Source organism: Podarcis melisellensis, assembly GCF_964234715.1.
Source record: "Podarcis melisellensis genome assembly, chromosome: 2".
NCBI classification, from domain to species: Eukaryota; Metazoa; Chordata; class Lepidosauria; order Squamata; family Lacertidae; genus Podarcis; species Podarcis melisellensis.
This window is the reverse complement of record NC_138529.1, coordinates 118,538,218-118,558,772: the sequence shown is the minus strand read 5'-3', so window position 1 is coordinate 118,558,772 and position 20,555 is coordinate 118,538,218. Positions and strand designations below refer to the sequence as shown.

The 20,555-nt window shown below is 49.6% G+C and overlaps 1 protein-coding gene across 3 annotated transcripts; it reads right to left on the bottom strand.

Moving 5' to 3' along the window:
* Positions 1-1,987: 1,987 nt before the first annotated feature.
* LOC309364715 (uncharacterized protein) lies at positions 1,988-10,044 on the bottom strand. Of its 3 annotated transcripts, none has more exons than XM_081902512.1 (4): positions 8,606-9,190; positions 7,111-7,958; positions 3,820-3,940; positions 1,988-2,791 (listed from the first exon to the last, which is right to left on the bottom strand). In XM_081902512.1, the coding sequence occupies exons 2-4, from the start codon at positions 7,843-7,845 to the stop codon at positions 1,998-2,000; spliced, it is 1,650 nt and encodes a 549-aa protein (XP_081758638.1). In that variant the 5' UTR covers positions 7,846-7,958; positions 8,606-9,190; the 3' UTR covers positions 1,988-1,997. The 3 variants fall into 3 exon arrangements, 2 of the variants coding, with proteins under 2 accessions (XP_081758638.1, XP_081758637.1); XM_081902511.1 differs by having other exon boundaries at positions 1,988-2,794; positions 8,606-9,189; XR_014165871.1 differs by lacking the exons at positions 1,988-2,791; positions 7,111-7,958 and adding an exon at positions 9,870-10,044 and having other exon boundaries at positions 3,800-3,940; positions 8,606-9,490.
* Positions 10,045-20,555: the final 10,511 nt, after the last annotated feature.

Here is a 20,555-nt window from a genome sequence, read left to right as displayed (position 1 = left end):
GGCATGGGCTTTGAAGATGCTCAAACTCAGGACAAAAGGGAGAAACATGCTAAGAGGAAGGCATGCTTGGCAAACCCTCACCGTGATCAACTTCCGCCTGGAAACCTATGTCCCCACTGTGGAAGGACTTGTGGATCCAGAATTGGCCTCCACAGTCACTTACAGACTCATTGTTAAAACTGGGTTCGTGAACGACAATCTTGCTCGGCTACAAGTGATTGCAAAGGAAGAAGAAAAGTCCATCTAGACCAGGGGTCAGCAAACCTTTTCAGGAGGGGGCTGGCCAACTGTCCCTCAGATCTTGTGGGGGGCCGGACTATATTTTTTGGGGGAAATGAACGAATTCCTATGCCCCACAAATAACCCAGAGATGCATTTTAAATAAAAACACACATTCTACTCATATAAAAACACACTGATTCCCAGAGCGTCCGTAGGCCGGATTTAGAGGGCGATTGGGCCGGATCTGGCCCCCCGGGCCTTAGTTTGCCTACCCATGATCTAGACAGCCTCATGTTGGCTACCCGTGCTCTAACTGGTTCTGAGAACTCACCGGGAACACATTGCTTAGAAATAATTTCCAGACTTGACTTTTAACTGTTGAAACAACACTCCGGACTACGCCGCCAATTTCTAGACTGTTCTCAATTTGAGAATCTATGTGCTTCTTACATGTATGTGTTTTACAATGCAAGTTAAAACGCCATTACTGCTGTTCATTTTTTTTTATTTTACCATTGCCTGTTAAAGGAGATTTTTATTTTTATTTTTTACATGACTCTTTCCTGTCTCTGTGAACTACGCCACAATCCTTTTCTGCAACAGGAGCGCTTCCAAGGCTTCCCTCCTGTGTGGATTCTCTGATGAACCCAAGCGGATCCTCCAGACATTTATACATTCAAGCTCCCCTGTGCTTTTCCTCTTAGTTCAAAGAGCAACTAAACTTGGACTGAAGATTTTCCCATGAGCATGTCTGGTGTTTTGGCTCTTACAAGTACAAATTATTTCTCGCCTTTGGTTGTCCTAAGGCTCTTGTAGCCGTTTCCACAATGAAGAATTTCATCCACTGTCTCCGTGGTGTGAGCCTCGCATTTCCGTTCACCGTCCTGACTCCTCAAGGCATTTTTCTGCGTACAACCCTGGAAAACATCATTTCTTATTTCTCTCTTTCCCACTTGTTCTGAGTCTTCTGGAACATCTTTCCCCTCACCTCAGCTACGACCAGCCACCCTTTCTTCACCTGTTGGGTGGAATTAGAGAATCCCAAACTCAACTCATTCCCAGATAGGATGGAACTTGAAAGCAGGAGGGAGAAATCCACAAAAAGGATGTTACTTTTTTTCTGTATGCCACAACAGCTGCGAGAATATTACTAGCAAAGAATTGGAAGAAACAAGATTTACCAGCTATAGAAGAATGGCAAATGACGATGATGGACTATATGGAACTTGCCGAACTGACTGGGAGACTCTGAGACCAGAGAGAAGAGACAGTGGAAGAAGATTGGAAGAAGCTTAAAGAATATTTGAAAAAATATGTTAATATTTAAATCTTAGGATAGCTTTGGAAGTGGATATAGGCTGTAGGTTAGAAGTAGAACATAGTGTATTTTAAAATAGTATTATTTGTAAGTGATAGAATGTGAAGTTTTTTAAGGTAAAAGTGTGATTAAAAAATGGTTAAAAATGATGATGTATGAAACTGCTAAACATGAGGTAAAATGAAAATCAGATACGGGGGACTTGGGGAAGCTCACCTAACAATGTTTAGAAAAAATAAGGATAAGAAAAGAATTTGTTTGCATTGTTAGTATTTCTGTTTGTATTGTTTATTTGTGTTATAAAATGAAGAAATAAAAATTTGAGGGGGGGGAATGGAACTTGAAAGCAGGAAACAAAGTTTAAAAAACAGAACGGAAACATGTGACGTCATAACTACCTTGGCTGAGGTCCACAAACTACCTCATAAAACGTAAATGGGAACATGGTTTTCATTCCTCAGCTCGCGCTCAGACTTTCCCCGTATTCTGGGCGCTGGTACGATTTCTCTCCCACATGGGTCCTTTGGTGCCTCTTGAGGTGAACGTTCTGACTGAACCTTTTCCCACAGTCCATGCAGTCGTACGGCTTCTCCCCGGTGTGGATCCTTTGGAGGCGGTTGCGGTCCGAGCTGCAACTGAATCTTTTCCCGCAGTCCAAGCACTCGTAGGGCCTCTCCCCGGTGTGGATTCTCTGATGAATGACAAGGTCCGAGCTATAGAGGAAGCATTTCCCGCAGGCCAGGCACTTGTAGAGTTTTTCCTGCGTGTGGATCCTCTGGTGGCGGTTGCGGTCGGAGCCTCGGCTGAATCTCTTGCCGCAGTCGGGACATTCGTAGGGCCGCTCGCCGGTGTGGATTCCGTGGTGGATGACAAGGTCGGAGCTGTAAAGGAAGGATTTCCCGCAAATCAAACATTTGTTCTGTTGTTTTCCTCCTACACGGGCTCTTTGGTTGACAAGGAGGCCTGGACTTTGGCCGAAGCTTTTCCCACGAAATGTGTTTTGCCTCTTGCCAGCGCAGACTTCCTTCTGGTCCACGGTTTCGCTGAAGTCCTTGCCGTCACCCTTGCAGGAACTAGACTCGTGGGCTCCTTCTGCTTCGTGGCCTTGACTTCGCCATTCATGACTCTCAGGGGCATTTTCTTGTTCACCACACGAGGAAAAGTTCTCCTCCTCTGCTCTCCCTCCGGAAAACCCCTCACCATCTTCAGGTGTGTATCTCTCTCCCTCAGGTATGCCCACCCACCTTTGACCTGCTGAATAAATGAGAAAAAGAAAGTTATTTCGCTTACTTCTCTTAATTTGATTTCTTCACCCTAACATCCCTCAGTGGACTACAGAAATTAAAAATTCAGTACCAAATTATCTAAGGTTGTTCACCAAAGCCAGACTAAACGTCTTTCCTTCTGCAGTGTTGGATGGCAGGCTGAGAGGAGTTCCCTACCAGGACAGACTTTGCTCAAGTGCCCGAGACATCGATTCTATAAAACATATTTCGCTGCACTGTGCAAAATGCGAGCAAGCCAGGGCTGAACTGATATTACCCTTGCTGGTACCTTTCCTGGGAAAATCAGAGGCTCACTATGTCAGGTTCCTATTGGAAGACCAGACAAATGCTAGAACATTAGCAGTTGCTAAGTTTTTATCGGTGGTTGCAAAAACCAATGACCCCTATCTTTAAGTCTGAACAAAATGCTTGTTTAACCTGCAGGTAGGCTGTCTGAATTGTGCATCGCTTTGTAACGATTTGTTGGGTCTCTGGACCGTAATAAATAAATTAAAAATAAAATAAAATTCAATGCTAAAAGCAGTTCAAAACAATTTACAGTCACAGAGATTGGCTGTGACCTGAATAATGTGTCTCTCAGATCATAGAGTTGTAAGGGACCCGAGGGTCATCTAGTCCAACCCCCTACAACACAGGAATCTCAGCTAAAGCATCCAAGACAGATGCCCATCCAACTCCTTTCCTGCAACTTGAAGCCATTGGTTCGAGTCCTACCTTCCAGAGCAGGAGGAAAGAAGCTTGCTCCATTCTCCATGTGACAGCCATCTTTGAAGATGGCTACCATATCTCCTCTCAGTCTCCTCTTTTGCAGGCTAAACAAACCCAGCTCCTTCAACTGTTCCTCACAAGGCTTAGCTTCTAGACCCTTGATCATCCCAGCTGCCCTCCTTTACACACGCGAAGCCAAAGTGGTTGTGTCTTCAGCACGTGACGGGAACAACACAATGAAGGTGCATGATCCAGGGGCACGACTCTAAATCTGGCCCTGCTTACCTGCCAGTTGGGCCTCACTTGCATCTTCCTGCTTGGCCTCCACATATAGGGGTCTCTGTTTGACATCGGATGGCACCCGGTCTTCCTCAGAGACATCTGCGGGGGCCTCCTCAAATCCCACCTGCAACATCAGGAAGGAACGCTGTCAGGACAGAGCAACAGGGGAAGGAGGGAGAGGCCTGGGCAGAAAACCCAGAGCCTCCCTCAAACCCCACGCTGAAGCCATAACCCAGCCATACCCTCCAACGTTCCTTAGATGAAAAGAGGGGCATTTCTCTCTCCCCACTCAAATGACCCTCCTCAACCCCAACCCCCATTTTTGTTCCCCAACCCATCCCGGCAGAGCATTTCCACCAGTACCACACCAATGGGACGCAGCAAAAACGCCCTCCTGAGACAAACCCTTAATCCCGGCTTTATTTTATTTTATTTTTTGGTTGATTGACAAAAAAATTTGAAGCACACACCAATGAAGGGACAAGATTAGATGCGGACGCACAAATCGCCTTTTTTCAAATACAGCGGAACCTCGGTTTTTGAACGTAATCCGTTCCTGAAGACCGTTTGACTTCCGAAACGTTCGACAGCCGAGGCACAATGGGAGGTCAGTAAAATCCATTGGAAAAAACAGAGAAATGGGACTTCCGGGTCGACGCGATCAGCTAATGGCGGATTCCCTCCGGAGCGAATCGGCTTTACTGCAGACGGGTCTTACCGCGATGGCGAGGCGGGGACCCTTAGAAACCGCAGGCGCGGAAGCCTGCGGACTTGGTGACTCGGTGGGCACCTTAAGCGCCCCCTCTGACCCACGAAGAGCTTTTTTAAAGGCTATGGTGAGGGTATGGAGAGTGGCGCGGTGCTGGGAGTAGACCGCTACTGCAGTGAAACGAAGCCGCGAGCCATGGCTGGAGAGCGCCAACTTTTTTCCCTGAAATTTGGACTTGAAACAATCCCATGAGTAGAATGAAATTTGGACTCTAAAAATTCTTTTTCCTTGAATTCGGTACGACCGGGGGGATGTGCTAAAGGGAAGTCCGCACCCCCTCTTCTACAGAAAGATTTAACGCAAAGATCGGAGAACTAAGGTGGAGAGATTTCTTTTGTGGTATGAGTTAAAAGATAATAATTCCTCGAATTTGACAGAAGAAGATTTGTGCTGGAGAGTAAGAATTGAGTTTTGGAAGTGTTTGTTTAACCCCCCCCCCCCGGACCCGGGAGTGCTTTGTGTGTGAGCTGGAGGAAAAGGAACAAGGAGTTTGACAGCTGTCAAAAGAGCTGTCAAACGGGCAGTTAAAGTCAAGAACCTCACTGTTTAACGTCTCTGTGGACTAAATTTGCTAAATTTGAGCTAAACTGTTTGGGAATAAAGAAGTTATATTCAACAAAGTATCAGATTGTTGGGAAAAGGATTACTAAGTAGCTAAAATCCCCCTAGGGGAAACTTTGAAACATTGCAATGGCTGCGGATGGAAAACTACAGGCAGAGATAGAAAGAATGTTCTTTCTTGTGGGAATACTGCAGGAGCAGAGTTTGGCTATGAACAAACAACTGATAACCTTGAACTCTAAACTAAGCAACTCTGCTGAAAGCATAAAGGATTTGACTGAAACAGAAGCCGCAGCTGAACAAGAAGAAACATCTGTGGAACTGGGGGAGAAAGAAGAAGGAGCCATGAAAGTACAGGAGAGTACCAACCCCAAGCCTACACTGTCAGAGCATAAAAAAGATGACTTTGGGAGCACCAACCGGCGAAAGACCCGAAAGAGGAAAGAGGAAGCCCCTGGAACACTTGGAATACTGGAACTGAAAAGAAGTAAGACATATGATTGGGGCCTACTCTTTGTGTATGGTAAATTGGTGGACATTTTGCAGCAGTTGCTACCAAGTTTCTTGGATGGAAGAAAATTTGATGAGACTGTGTCAGAGCTCCTTCGAGACCTGAGGATCAACAAAGAGGGCTACCAACAAAATCGGCAGAGAGAGACGGACAGAGATTTGAAGGCCTCTGATGTGAGGAATCCAGGCTAGGAACTGTTTTATGGACTTTCAGTTGGGAAGGGACAGAAACCGGGGCAGGGAGGGGAGGGAGAATAGAATAGAACTATAAAATTTTTATGATTTTTTGTTTGTTTATTATGATCTATATTTAGTATATGAAAGGGAATTCGTGGAAGAGAATTTGGGTCGACCTTAGAAAAGAATCTAATAGTTATAAGAAAATTGGATATGTAAGATTTGGCCAAGTAATAAGAATTAATTTTTAAAATAACAATAATAGGTGAAAGATGAGAGATAAGAATTTGCGGAGCTAATTGTTGAAATTGGGATGTATGAAGGGAGGGTGGGGGGAAGTCAAGGAGGGGGGTTAAGAAAGTTATGAATTTATATGTGTTTTGTTTTTGGATTATCTTGGCGTGTAAAATGTGAAAACCTAATAAAAAATACTTTTAAAAAAAAAGAAAAAACAGAGAAATGTGACTTGGAAGCCATTCGACTTCCCAGGCGTGTTCAAAAACAAAACAATTACTTCCGAGTTTTCGGCATTCGGGTTCCAAATCGTTCAGTATCCGATACGCTCGAAAACTGAGGTTCCACTGTACAAAAATCAAGATTTCTTGTGCTCTGCTCCACTCCCCCTTTCTTCTTTCCCAGCTAAACATTTCTTTCTTTCTTCTTGTCCTCTGCCTGCCCCTCAGAGCTGGCGCGTCAAACAGGGCCTCGATGGTGGTGGCCTCTCCTCCTCACCTGCTATCCAGCAGCCACTGGCAGCTGCCCAACGGAGGAGGCTGGTAGCAGCGGCCGTGGAGAGTCAATGGAGAGGCAACAGGATGCCCTCTCACAGCCACCATCGCTTGGGACAAGGGCCGGCTCATACTATTCCCCGATCTTGGCACTGGCAGCGGAATTAGGAACAGTCTGGGATCAAATTAGAAGCTGGATGGCTTTCATAATTCCAGAACTGTCATTGGAGAAAAGGGATACTTGGGGAGTATGCCTAGAAGAGCACAGGAATCAGAGTTGGAAGGGATCCCCAGGGTCATCTAGTCCAACCCCTTGCAACGCAGGGATCTTTTGCCCAAAACGGGACTTGAACCCGCAACCCTGAGATTAAGTGTTTCACTGAGTGAGCCAAGGGCATGGAATTGGACTTCCACTCCTTAAGCAGCAGGAAATGGACAGGCTTCACTCTCTTGGTTAACAACCCAGGGAGTGGCAGGATCAGACCCACAGGAGTCCCCCGGCAACACAGCCCCAAGGCGCATGAGAGCGGCACCGTGCCACCGCCTCACCGGCTGCTCCTGCCCCTCAGCTTCCCGTTGCGCCTGGAGGTATTCCTCGGCCAGGGCCACTGCCTGGGAGCAGCTCTCGGGCCCGGCCTCCCTGACCCAGCCCTGGACCTCGGGCGGCAGGATAGCCAGGAACTGCTCCAGAATCAGCAGCTCCAGGATCTGCTCCTTGGTGTTCCGGTCCACTTTTAACCACCCACGGCAGAGCTCCTGGAGGCGGCCATAGGCCTCCCTCGGCCCCTCAGCCTCCTGGTAGCAGAAGCGGCGGAAGTGCTGCCGCTGCTTCTCCTGGGCGGTGGTGTCCCCGTGCAAGATGGCCGCCTTCACTTTCCCATAATCCTCTCTGTCGCTGGCCTCCAGGCTGCCAAAGGCCCGCTCGGCCCCTCCTCGGAGGGCTGGCAGCAGCCTGGCCGCCCACTCTCCCTTGGGCCACTGGCAGGCCTCGGCCACCCGCTCGAAGGAGGCCAGAAAGCCCTTGGCATCGTCCCATGGGGCCACCTCGCCGTGCAGATATGGGGCACCCGATCCGGGCAGAGGAGACTCCATCGTCTTCAGGAACTCCTGCCACTGGACCTCCCAGTGGTGCAGGATCAGACCTTTGCCAGGTTCCTCCTTGACCTTTGGCTGCGCAACTGTCCGACACAGAGGCTCCCCGATACTTGTGGCCGGGACGAGCTGGGGGGCTTTTCCTGCCCTCTGTGATCTCTCGGCTGCCGAGTCTTGCTCCTCCATTTTCATCCCTTCCTGATCTCCACAGGGATGATTTCCGAGGATCAAAATGCTCAGAGGGGAACTAGGACGGGAGAGGAGGAGATATTGGCGGTCCCAAAACCGGCGCGAGGAGCTTCTCCCTAGAAGGAAAGACGGGAAACGTGGGGGTTAAATCAAGAGTTATAATTCTGAAGCTACCACACAGTACGTGGCCTCAGATCTGGGGCTGATTCCGCAAGAGAAGTGTCCCGCTTTTTAAATAAGGTATAAGCAGATCCCTTTCCAGTTCAGACCAAACGAATGAGTCTAATCCTCTTTTCAAAGCTGTCTGTGTTGGGGACGATCATTGGAAAGTTAGCCTTGGTGAAGACTTGACGTTTTCATCCCCCAAAAAGTTTTTGATTTGAGTTTCCATGGAAATGAGGCTGTATTTTAATATTTTAAAGTTCTATTTTAATCTTGTTTTTAAGTTGTATTTCAATCAATTTATTTTTATATCGGGTGTTAGCCGCCCTGAGCCCGGTCTTGACTGGGGAGGGCGGGGTATAAATAAAATTTATTATTATTATTATTGTCTCCTGTGGAGGGGAGTTCCAGAGGTTAACGATGTGCTGCTATGCGCTTTGGTCTCCGATGCTCTGCAGAAGCCCCACGCACACATCACCCAGGAATTGCAGGGGGCTCAAGGAGGCAGGCCCCCTTCGTTTTAGGAGGCTCCCTGCCCCATGCCGTCCCCCTGTCCTACCGCCCCACCCCAGTACCCCATAGAAAAGCGCTGTCCACGTACCCTTTGACCCAGCTTGCTCAAAGAGTTTGCTTCTTCTGGAAGGGGGAAACCAGCCGCAGAGAGACCCCCCAGCTGCTACTCAGAGGAGGGAGAGAGATTGTAAAAGCAGGTCTTTCTTTCTCCTCCAGCAATTCCCTGCCTCTCCGCCTCCATGCCCCAGTCTAGGACACTGTCCTCCTGTCTTCTCCTCCTCTCCTTCTTTCCTCCTCCTTTTATGCCAGCTGCAAAAGAAATTCAAAACCAAGGCCCACCCCCTAACCAGGGAGGAAAAACCCTTCCTGGCTTTCACAAGCCTGCCTCCCTTGTGCAACTCTAGCCATTGCAGCTCTGTGGGTTTAACTCTTCAGCTGCACAAATCCTTGCAGAATTGCAGACTTGGAAGGGACCCCAGGGTCATCTAGTCCAACCCCCTGCAATGCAGGAATTTTTCACCCGACATGGGGCTGGAACCCACGTCCCTGAGATTCAGAGTCTCATGCTCTGCCATCTGAGCTATCTTAGGTGCAGCCTTATTAGAAACGGTGCAGCAGCATTATTATTATTATTATTATTATTATTATTATTATTATTATTATTGTTATTATTATTATTATTATTATTATATTGGTCCGAATATAAGCTGCACTTTCCCCCCCAAATTCTGACCTTGAAAAGTTAAAGTGTGGCTTAAATCTGTGACCTTACAAAAACTGCCCTTTACGATATTGCTGCTGAAACAGACTTAACGGTGAAAGGGAACAAAAAAATGTTTTCTTGCCGATTTGCGAGCTTGAGACTTCATTTGCAATTTACGGGTGTGAGTGCCTGCAGAATTGTAGCAGCTGAATAGTGATTTGCGTTTTTAGCGATTGTACGGTAACTTTTGTGGGCTTGCAAGATCAAAGGCTTAGGTAAATGAAATATACTCAGAGTCGCAAAGTGATTTCATGCTCTTTATTCAGCTCATAGTGGTGAGGAGGAATGAATGAATGTCCCCTCAAAGTATCTGCTTTATATACATTATTTACACAATGGGCTGCACATGATTGGCTAATTCTGGAATTCTACTGTAAGCCAATCAGGTTGTGGATTCACTTCTATCTGGAGCATGATTGGTTGGTTCCTGCCGACCAATCATATTGCTGCATTGTTCTAGGACCAATCAGACTGCTGCATTCTGAATCCTATTGTTCTAGGACCAATCAGACTGCTGCCTTTTGGATCCTATTGTTCTAAGACCAATCAGACTGTTGCAGTTTGGATCCTATTCAATTCAGTACATAACAGTAAATTGGCTCGGAGTTACAGTTTTACCAGCGGCAGCAATTTTCAGCTGTAACCCAATTTAAAGGGAGTGGCTTATATTTGGGTATTATCTTTTTTTCTCCCCCCCCCCTTGAATTTTAAAGGTGCGGCTTATTTCTGGGTGTGGCTTATATTCGGGCCAATACGGCATTCTTCTTCTTCTTCTTCTTCTTCTTCTTCTTCTTCTTCTTCTTCTTCTTCTTCTTCTTCTTCTTCTTCTTCTTCTTCTTCTTCACATTTGCATCCTCACCTTTCCTCTGTTATAAAAATTTTAAGGTCTTAGATATGTAATAAATGTTCATAAATGTACCAAGCAAACACGTACATAAATACAGGGGTACCTAGGGTTACATACGCTTCAGGTTACAGACGCTTCAGGTTACAGACTCCACAAACCCAGAAATATTACCTCGGGTAAAGAACTTTGCTTCAGGATGAGAACAGAAATCGTGCTTCGGCGGCACGGCAGCAGCAGGAGGCCCCATTACCTAAAGTTGTATGTCGGGTTAAGAACAGTTTCAGGTTAAGAACGGACCTCCGGAACGAATTAAGTTCTTAACCCGAGGTACCACTGTATATAAGCCACATGCCTGAAACCCCACAGAAAAAAGGTCCTGAACAAATTTACCTCAAATATTTCTCTGCAAGGTCAAAGTGGGAAACCTCCCCATTGTCTCTTTCCTCACAAATCCTGTCATAAGGGTATGTCTGTGTTTGAATAGGGTGTGAGTCTGTGACCTGGCGCAGGAACTAAGTATTTATCATTACGAAAGACTGGCCAGGCTCCAGGCTCTCATGAAACAGGTAATCTGCCAGACAGGAAATAAACAATGCACTCAGATTTCTGTTGTAGACCGCCTTTTCTGTGATGTGGTATGATGTATCGGGGAGGTGGTGGTCTTGGGCTACCACCCCTTCTGTGATTTATGTATGATGCTTCTGGGGGTGGTCTTGGGACTCGAGGGTGGGCAATTTTAAATTTCTATATAAGGGCAGGCACGCTTTTCTTAGGGGTTCCTCCTCCTTTCTCGTGTCTGTGAGGGGGCACCCTTTTGCAATAATTGAATAAAGATCAAGATTACTAGCTGCTTTGCTTCTTAATATTCTCTGTTTGGCCTCTGTTTTTTTTCTCCTACCGATGGAGAACCTACAAAGGACTCTACAAGGGCTCTTGTGTACCCCATAAGGGAATAAGGGCAGGTTTTCGTTTATTACACCTCCAAGGAGCTCAAGGGGGGTTGCATAGTTTGTCCTCCCCATTTTACATGCTTCTCCTCGCTCCTCATTTAATCCTCCCAACAACAGCCCTGTGAGGTAGGATGGGCTGAGACTGGCCCAAGGTCAACCTTTTGAGCTTCGTAGCCGAACAGAGATTTGAACCCTGGTCTCCCAGGTCAAAGTCCAACACTCTAGCTCCTACTGAAGTAGAAAACACATAAAATTTTCTCCTAAAGGCTGGTGGTTTGGGGGTGCGAAGAAGCAGACATTTGCAAGGAATCAAAGGGAAAAGTACACACAAACTTCACCAACATCATATAGGGGGTGGAGCAAGGGGAGGTGGCCCTCAGGCAGGTGGGGGGGAGGTGTCTTTATTTTGACATGTGCCACCACCCCCGTAGGAAACGCAGGAAAAGGAGATCAGGCTGCACAGGCCAGTAGTCAGCGGCCCTGATAGTGGAGCCAGAGAGAATCCTGCCTGATCTTTGAGAGAGTTCAATTCCACAGGCATTTGTTGTTCTAGCTCTTAGCATCCCAGGAGAGAAATCAGATGCAGCTGGTGCCGAAAAGACCCTCCTTGGGGGAGCATTGTGCATTTGGGGTGGGGCTGAGGAACACAGGGAAGGTGTCCTGCAAAATGTATAGGGCAGCACAGCCCATGGGGCCCCTTCCGGAAGCTGCCGGACTGCAGCTCCTATCCTCTCTGACCCCTGGCCATGCTGGATGGGTCAGAGGGGAGTTGGAGTCCAGCATTATCCAGAGGACACCCCATTTGAGGCCCCCAATATGCAGAATCCAGCCTGTAAACACGGAATGTGAATGCATCAACCCTAAACACGTATAACTGGGCCGAAGCCCCACTCAATGCAATGAGGTTCATTTCTGGCAACGTGTGCAGATGGGGAGGCTGCATTTGCAGAGGGCATTTGAAGCTGACGCTGTTATGTACTGAAGTTCTCACCCTGGGCCAGCAGGGGGATACCGTAGATAGTTATGCAAATGAAGGATCAAAAGTGACGTTCAGTGATTGGATAGTTTTAGAAAGTTGCAACAGTTACGTTGTTCTGGAGCTAGCTCTATATAAGCAGGCTGACTGAGCTCTTCAGTTCAGTTCTGTTCCAGCTTACAAATAAAGAGCTGCTTTGGAAGAATCGCTGTGATGTCTGATATGTTCACCCACAACTTAACAGACGCCCTGTTCAACTTCTTTTTTATTTTCTTCTCATCTGAGGTCTCCAGAGTAAGGAGCTATCCTGCCTGATGTGGGGGAAGGGGTTCGTTTTTAGTCCTCTATTAATCCAATTATGCATGCATTTTCACAGCTGCATAAGGTCTTGTGGGGAGAGGGAGGTTTCGTAGAATTGCAGAGGTGCGAGGGATCCTGAGGGTCATCTAGTCCCACCCCCTGCAGCGCAGGAAACCTTTGCCGAACGTGGGGCTCCAACCCACAACCCGGGGATTAAGAGCCTCGTGCTCTGCCAAATCAGACATCTCAAAAGGAAAACAAGACCGAAGGTGAGGAAAAGATGATTTATTGGGACTGTTAAAAGTGTGACTGTCTCTTTAAGAAGAAGTGAGCTGAAGAGGGAATTCTGGAGAAAGGAAGGAAAATGAATCTTCTCAAAGGGCCCTTGGAAAACTGCCCAAGGTTATATAAGGATCTGCTGGAAAATAAAACTCCTAGGTGGGTATCACCAATGGAGGCTAAGGAGGTGAAGAAACTTAATATGGAATCTAAATGGCCAAAATATTTTGAAATCTTAGAACAAGAAAGTGGCAAATTTAAATTACAGAGTTTTGAGAAAATAAAGTCCAAGGTACGAGATTGGCTCCATTATTACCAAATAATGGAGACTTTTAAACAAGACAGGAAAATTGGTTTCCAGGTGGAGAAATTGAAATTAGAAACAGAACTGCTAGAACCCAATACTAAGAATCTATCAAGAATGTATAATCTGTTGCTGAGGTGGAATACAATAGATGAGACAGTTAAGTCAGTTATGATTAAATGGGCACAGGACATAGGTCATGACATTATGTTTGCTGACTGGGAACAGTTATGGACCACCGGTATTAAATTTACCGCATGTAATGGTGTCAGAGCTGCCTCTAGGTCCCAGCTCACAGAGGACCAACGCTAGTCAGTAATAATGTACAAAAGTCTTTATTGAAGTCCAGTTTCCATTTCCAAGCCGCAGCGTGCAGCTCTACGTCTTAGAACCTAGATCGGCGAAGCTCCGTCTGAGTCTCCACCCCCTGTAAACCAGTTTAAGACTCTAGCCTTACTCCACCTCTTCCGTTGCTCTTTCCTCCTCTGGGTCCTTCTGCCCCCCGGGGTCTCCTCCTTTCTGGACTCTTCTGACGCTGACCCCCCTGACTCTTGTCCCTCCTTTCGGCGGGCTTTAGGACCTGGCTCCCTACCCGGGCTACCTGCTGTGCCGCTCGCCTGTACATTTGAACTTGGCGCACGCGCCCAGCCTCCAACTTTCCTCTTGACCGTTTCCGCGCTCTCCGATGGAGGCGTGGTCAATCCTGACTCATCTCCTCCCGCTGGTGGTGAGCAGCCTGATCCCGATACCTGGGACTCCTCCCCCCCACTGCGCTCTGGTGGGGAAGCTGGTCCTGATTTCCAACTGCTGCTCTCTGAGTCCCCTCTGGCCCCTTCTTCCTGGGGTGTCCCCCTAGGCACCCCCCTTGCTCTGACCATGGGCGCCCCCTTCTGTGAATCTTCCGATTTGCTGGAAAGACTCAGGGACCTTGGACCACTGTCATCGCTTACGCTCCCTTCGGATTCCTCCCCCTCGCTCTCCATTTCCTCCCTCTCCTGTGCCTCTGCTCCTGAGCCCCTGACATCCATCCCCCCTCGAAGCCCCCCCCTTCCCCCCTTCAGGTGTGGGTTCTGGGTGCTCCATCGTTGTGGGGGTTCGTCCCCGTGGCGTGCATCCAGCCGGATAAGTCCGGATAGTCCTCCATGTCCTCGCCGACGGCGATCTCCTCTGCTTCCATCTCTTTGCCCCCGTGCTCGAACCCAAAATCCTCCCCCAATACGTCCATGTCCGTCTCCCCCCCAGTCGCCTCGGGGGATGCTGCCTGCCAAGGCCCCTCCAGCAGCTCCCTGCTCCAGCCCCCCTCCGTTCGATTGTCCCACCAATAAGAGCGGTCTGTGGCAGACCCCGAGGGTGATCCCTCCGGGGAACGTGTGTCGGGTGCTGGTTCCTCGTCCGATGAGAACCCCTGGAACATGCTGGCTGAAAGTGTTGGTGTGAAAAGATATTCATCGAAATAATCTGCCGGCATAGGTCTGTGTGGGAAGAGTGCGTGGAACTCGTCCTTGAGGTAGTGCTCCTCCACCGCATAGTACGGCACCCAGCTGTTGGCGCTGGCCGGGGTACCTTCCCTGGAGAGGAGATACTCAACCCCCTCTTCCCCCCATCTCGAGTCTAAAATCTCTGTGACCTCGTTGAGAGGCTCCCCCCTTGGTGGCCCCCCGTCCGTGGGCGTTTCCCTGAGTGGGCCTGGTGCCGTCCCTGGCGCCTGAAACCGGTGAGGTGCCTTGTAGGGCGTGAGCACTGATCTATGAAAGACCGAGTGCATTCTGGATCCCTCCGGAAGTGTCAACCGGAAGGCCACTGGATTGATCCGTGCCTCGACTTGGTAAGGCCCTATCTGCTTATGTGCGAGCTTCTTCTTTGCTAACGATCTGGCCGGTACTGCCTGGGCTGCTAGCCAGACCCAGTCTCCCACCTGTATGTCTTCCCCAACCCTTCTGTGTCTGTCAGCCTGCAGCTTGTATGCGTGTTTCGCTAGTTCTAACTGCCTTCGGAGCTGTTCGTGGACCTCCTGCAACTCCAACACGAAGGCGTCTGCTGCCTGTGGCTCCCCCTCCCCCACGCTCTCTAATCCCGGGAAGGTTCTGGGATGCCTCCCATTGTTTGCGTAGAACGGTGTCACCCCCGTGGACACGTGCTTCATGTTGTTGTAGGCGAACTCGGCGAGCGGCAGGTAGTCCACCCATGTCGCAGGCTGCTGATTCGCGTAGCATCTCAGGTACTGCTGCATGATGGCGTTGACCCTCTCCGCTTGTCCGTTGGTCTGCGGGTGTCTCGCCGACGCTAGGTTGACCTTGACGTTCAGGATGCCCATCAGCTTCTGCCAGAAGTTCGAGATGAACTGGCGCCCCCGGTCGGACAGGATAGACTGCGGTAGACCGTGAACCTTGAACACGTGGTCTATGAACAGTTTGGCGGTCTGTTCCGCCGTGGCCACCTTCGCGCACGGAATGAAGTGGGCCATTTTGGTGAACATGTCCACCACCACGAGAACTGCTGTCTTGCCCCGCGAGCTGGGTAGGTAGATCCGTGACAAAGTCTAGAGCCACCCTCTCCCACGGTTCGAGCGGTGTCTGCAGCGGTTCCAGCAGTCCCGCCGGTGGTCTGTGTACTGGTTTGGCCCTTCGGCATGTGTCGCACCTCGTGACGTAATCCGCGACTTCCCCCCGCATCTTGGGCCACCAAAAGTCTCTGGCTACTAATTCTACAGTCTTCTCTTTGCCAAAGTGCCTGGCGGTGGGTGCGTCGTGCAACTGCTGCAGTACCTTCGCGCGGAGGTCGTCTCCCGGTACGTAGAGGGCCCCTTTGCGGATGAGCAATCCGTCGCGTATCTGGAACTCATCGTCCTTCGCCGTGCCACTGCGCACCTCCTCCATCTTGGCTCGTGCGAAGGAGTCCGCCTGCAGCGCGCGACGTACAGCGTCCAGGTCCACGGTTGCCGAAGCACACGCCCACGCTTTCGGTGCGAAAATGTGCTTGGCCGCCGCCGGTGCCGCCTCCTCGAGATACTGCGGCTTCCTGGACAGTGCATCCGCCATGACGTTGTTGTCGCCTGGGATGTACTCTATCCTGAAGTCGAAATCTGCAAAGAACTCCGCCCAGCGTATGTGCCTCTGGTTCAGGAACCTTGCCGTGCGCCAGTACTCCAGGTTCTTATGGTCTGTGTGGACCTGCACTGTGTGTTTGGCTCCGATGAGGAAGTGCCGCCATGCCTTGAATGCTGCATGAATGGCCAGCAACTCCCTGTCCCAGATGGTGTAGTTCTGCTCCGACTTGCTGAGCTTCCTGGAGTAGAAAGCGCACGGCCTCCAGTCCCCATGCGGATCTTGCTGCAACAGGACCGCTCCCACGGCCCTGTCTGAGGCGTCTGTTTCAACCCTCAGCGGTCTGCTGGGATTCACATGCAGTAGCTGCTCTTCGGACGCGAAGAGACGCTTGAGTTTCTGAAAGGACTGCTCCGCCTGCTCCGTCCAGATGAACTTCTTCTTCTTGGAGCTGAGCGTGTCGGTAATGGCCGCCGTCTGCATAGCGAACCCTTTGATGAACTTGCGATAAAAGTTTGCAAAGCCGATGAACTTCTGGACCTCCTTCCGATTGCGAGGGCTCTTCCAGTCCAACACTGAGCGGACCTTGGCGCTGTCCATGGCGAGCCCCTTGTCCGATAATTTGTAGCCCAGGAAATCCACCTCCGTCATGTCGAACTGGCACTTCTCCAGCTTGGCGTACAGTCTGTGCTCCCGTAGTCTCTGCAGAACTTCCTTTACATCCCTCTCGTGAGCCTCCTGTGATTCTGAGAATATCAGGATGTCGTCCAGGAAGCAGACGCACTTCTTGTAGAGGAGTCCCGCTAACACGTGATGCATGAATGCTTGGAAACAGTGGGAGCCATTTTGTAATCCAAACGGCATAACTCTGTATTCATAGCTGCCCAGGGGCGTGAACATGGCCGTCTTCAACTCGTCGCCCTCCTGTATGCAAATAAGGTTGTACGCCCCTCGCAGATCCAACTTGGTGAAAACGCGTCCTTTTCTCACCGTCGCGAGCAGGTCGTCGATTTTGGGCATGGGGAAGGCCGTGGGCTTGGTTTTCGAATTTAGAATTCTATAATCCACCACAAGCCTCTTTTGGGGCGTGTCTTTTTTCTTCACGAAGAATACGGGACTGCCCCCCACTGCTTTGGATTCCCGGATGAAACCGCGCTTCAAATGTGATCTATGAACTCCCTGAGTTCCTGCAATTCGTCTTCAGACATGGAATACAGTTTCCCTGTCGGTAGCGTCGCCCCCGGCAGGAGGTCAATCTTGCAGTCATAGGACCTGTGGGGAGGTAGCTTGTCCGCTTCCTTCTCGCAGAAAACCTCCAAAAACGCTGCGTACTTGTGGGGCACTGCTTGCAGCGTGCCTAATCGTAGCTGCGGGTCATCCTCTTCCCCTTCCGGGCTAGGCAAAATGCAGTGTTCTGCACAGTAGGAGGAGCCGAAAGTCAGTTGGCGCTGGTACCATGCCAATGCTGGGCTGTGCCTGTGCAGCCAACTCATGCCCAATACTACAGGCGTGTCCGACAGGTGGGTGACATTGAAGCTGATGACTTCCTGGTGATTTCCAATTTGCATCACCATCGGCGGTGTTTGCTTGACCACCTGCCCCCCCAGCAATTCCCTTCCATCCACCGTGACAACTTTCAGGGGCAGCGTGGCTGGGAGGAGCGCTATGCTGTGTTGCTTGATGAAATCCAGTCCTATAAAGTCTGCATTACTACCAGAGTCAATGGTAATGGGCACTTCCATAGTGAGTCCATTGGGTATCTGGAGCGATGCAGTGAGTTGCACCACTGGTTTGGGCGGGAGTGGGTCTGTGGGCTGCAAAATTTCTGGGGACTGCTTCACTGACTCGTCTGGCTGGGCCCCATTGCCTCTGCTTCCAGCCAGACTCTGTCGTTTCCCTGCTGTGGTTCTCTCTGCTGATTTGCCTCTGTTACGGTTGCGGAGGCTGCAGTGTGCTTGTGGAGCCTCTGGGGACACTCTTTCGCCATGTGCTGAGCACTGTCGCAGATGTAACACTGCCTGTTCCCTCTAGGAGGCTTCGCTTTGACTGCTCCCGGTGTTAGGGCTCTGGTTGCTGATTGAGCCCTTGCACCACCTATCTCCATCGGTTCCTCTCCCCCTCCCAGCGGAGGCGTGGATTGAGCGCGCGCTGCATCCCTGGGAAAGAAGGGAGTTGCTCTCGCTGGCGTGCGTCCCCAACGCCCTTCGTCTTTGCTCCAAGGACGTTCTTCCAGACACACCCCAATCGTCAGCGCCCTCTGGACAACTTCCTGAGTGCTCTGGGGTCTTTCCCCCCTTGCAATTTCGTCTTTCACAGCTCCATTCAACCCTTCCCAGAAAAGGTCTCTGACTGCAGCTGAATCTTTCTCCCATCCCAGCGCATTGACCAATGCAAAAAAGCGGGAATGATACTGCCTTACAGTGGCTCTCCCTTGTTTCAGTCCATGTACCTCTTTTCTGGCGATATCAACGTCTATTGTTGATAAAAAACACGCATCCATCGCTTTAATGAAGGCATGCGCACTTTGGAGTGCCAGATCCTTATCTCTCCACAGATTGCGCAGCCACGCTTTAGCTTCTCCATGCAAATAAGTTAATATAAATCCCACTTTCTCCTGCTCATCTCTAAAGTCTTTCTCCAGCAACTGCAGCGCAAACACCACGTCTGCTCGGAAGTTAGGGTACTGCTGCAGACTCCCATCGAAATGAGACACAAGGCTGCCTCCTCTCTTTCCCAGCCCAATCCCCTCTGGTCTGGCTCCTGGTAGCCCCTGCTTAGTCAACATATCCAACCTGGTTTGCAGATCCCTGCAGGCGGCAGCTGCTTCGTCTTCCCTCTTCCTGGATGCTAGTATCTCCGCGTTAAGTTGCGTCACTGCATTTTGCAGGGCTGCCATTTGGTCTTCGGTAGTCATCTTGTCCTGCTTTTGTGAGCTCGCGAAGCACCAATCTTCGCCCCTCGCTGCGTCCACTCACGTTGCGAGGTTTTTGTTGTGAGACGGAGCTTACTGTCAGAGCTGCCTCTAGGTCCCAGCTCACAGAGGACCAACGCTAGTCAGTAATAATGTACAAAAGTCTTTATTGAAGTCCAGTTTCCATTTCCAAGCCGCAGCGTGCAGCTCTACGTCTTAGAACCTAGATCGGCGAAGCTCCGTCTGAGTCTCCACCCCCTGTAAACCAGTTTAAGACTCTAGCCTTACTCCACCTCTTCCGTTGCTCTTTCCTCCTCTGGGTCCTTCTGCCCCCCGGGGTCTCCTCCTTTCTGGACTCTTCTGACGCTGACCCCCCTGACTCTTGTCCCTCCTTTCGGCGGGCTTTAGGACCTGGCTCCCTACCCGGGCTACCTGCTGTGCCGCTCGCCTGTACATTTGAACTTGGCGCACGCGCCCAGCCTCCAACTTTCCTCTTGACCGTTTCCGCGCTCTCCGATGGAGGCGTGGTCAATCCTGACTCATCTCCTCCCGCTGGTGGTGAGCAGCCTGATCCCGATACCTGGGACTCCTCCCCCCCACTGCGCTCTGGTGGGGAAGCTGGTCCTGATTTCCAACTGCTGCTCTCTGAGTCCCCTCTGGCCCCTTCTTCCTGGGGTGTCCCCCTAGGCACCCCCCTTGCTCTGACCATGGGCGCCCCCTTCTGTGAATCTTCCGATTTGCTGGAAAGACTCAGGGACCTCGGACCACTGTCATCGCTTACGCTCCCTTCGGATTCCTCCCCCTCGCTCTCCATTTCCTCCCTCTCCTGTGCCTCTGCTCCTGAGCCCCTGACAAATGCCATAAGAGAAAATATTATGAAAATGATTTATAGGTGGTACATGACCCCAGTCAAGCTTGCGAAGATTTATCATCTGCCCAATAGTAAATGTTGGAAATGTAATGAGACTGAAGGTACTTTCTTTCACCTCTGGTGGACCTGCCCAAAGATTAAAGCCTTTTGGGAAATGATTTACAATGAGATTAAGAAGGTATTTAAATGTACTTTTAATAAGAAACCAGAGGCATTTCTCTTGGGCATGGTCGGCCAGTTGGTGTCAAGGAAGGACAAGACCTTTTTTATGTACGCCACTACAGCAGCAAGGATTCTTCTAGCAAAGTATTGGAAGACACAAGAACTACCCACATTGGAAGAATGGCAGACGAAAGTGATTGACTTTATGGGACTGGCAGAGATGACTGGCAGAATCCGTGACCAAGAGAAAGAGACGGTGGAGGAAGACTGGAAGAAATTCAAAGCATATCTTAAGAACTGTTACAAAACTGAGGAGTGTTAAAATGTCAAGGGGAAGGAAGATGTAGAATTACAGCTGAAATTGTTTGATGATTTAAGGTGAAACTGAGAAAGAGAATAAGTTTAAATTTAATTGGCAAAAAGGGTTGCTGAAAAAATGTAAAATAAGGATGCAAAAAGGGTGAGGTATGGGGAAGTCCGAGAAAAGAGGTTTATGAAAATGAGCTTAAGAAATTATATTTGTGTGTTTGTTTGTTTTTTCTTTTTCTTTTTGATGTTTGTATGTTGTTGTTGTCTGGTCTTAAAATTTGGAAAATTAATAAAAAATCATTTAAAAAAAAAACTGCCCAAG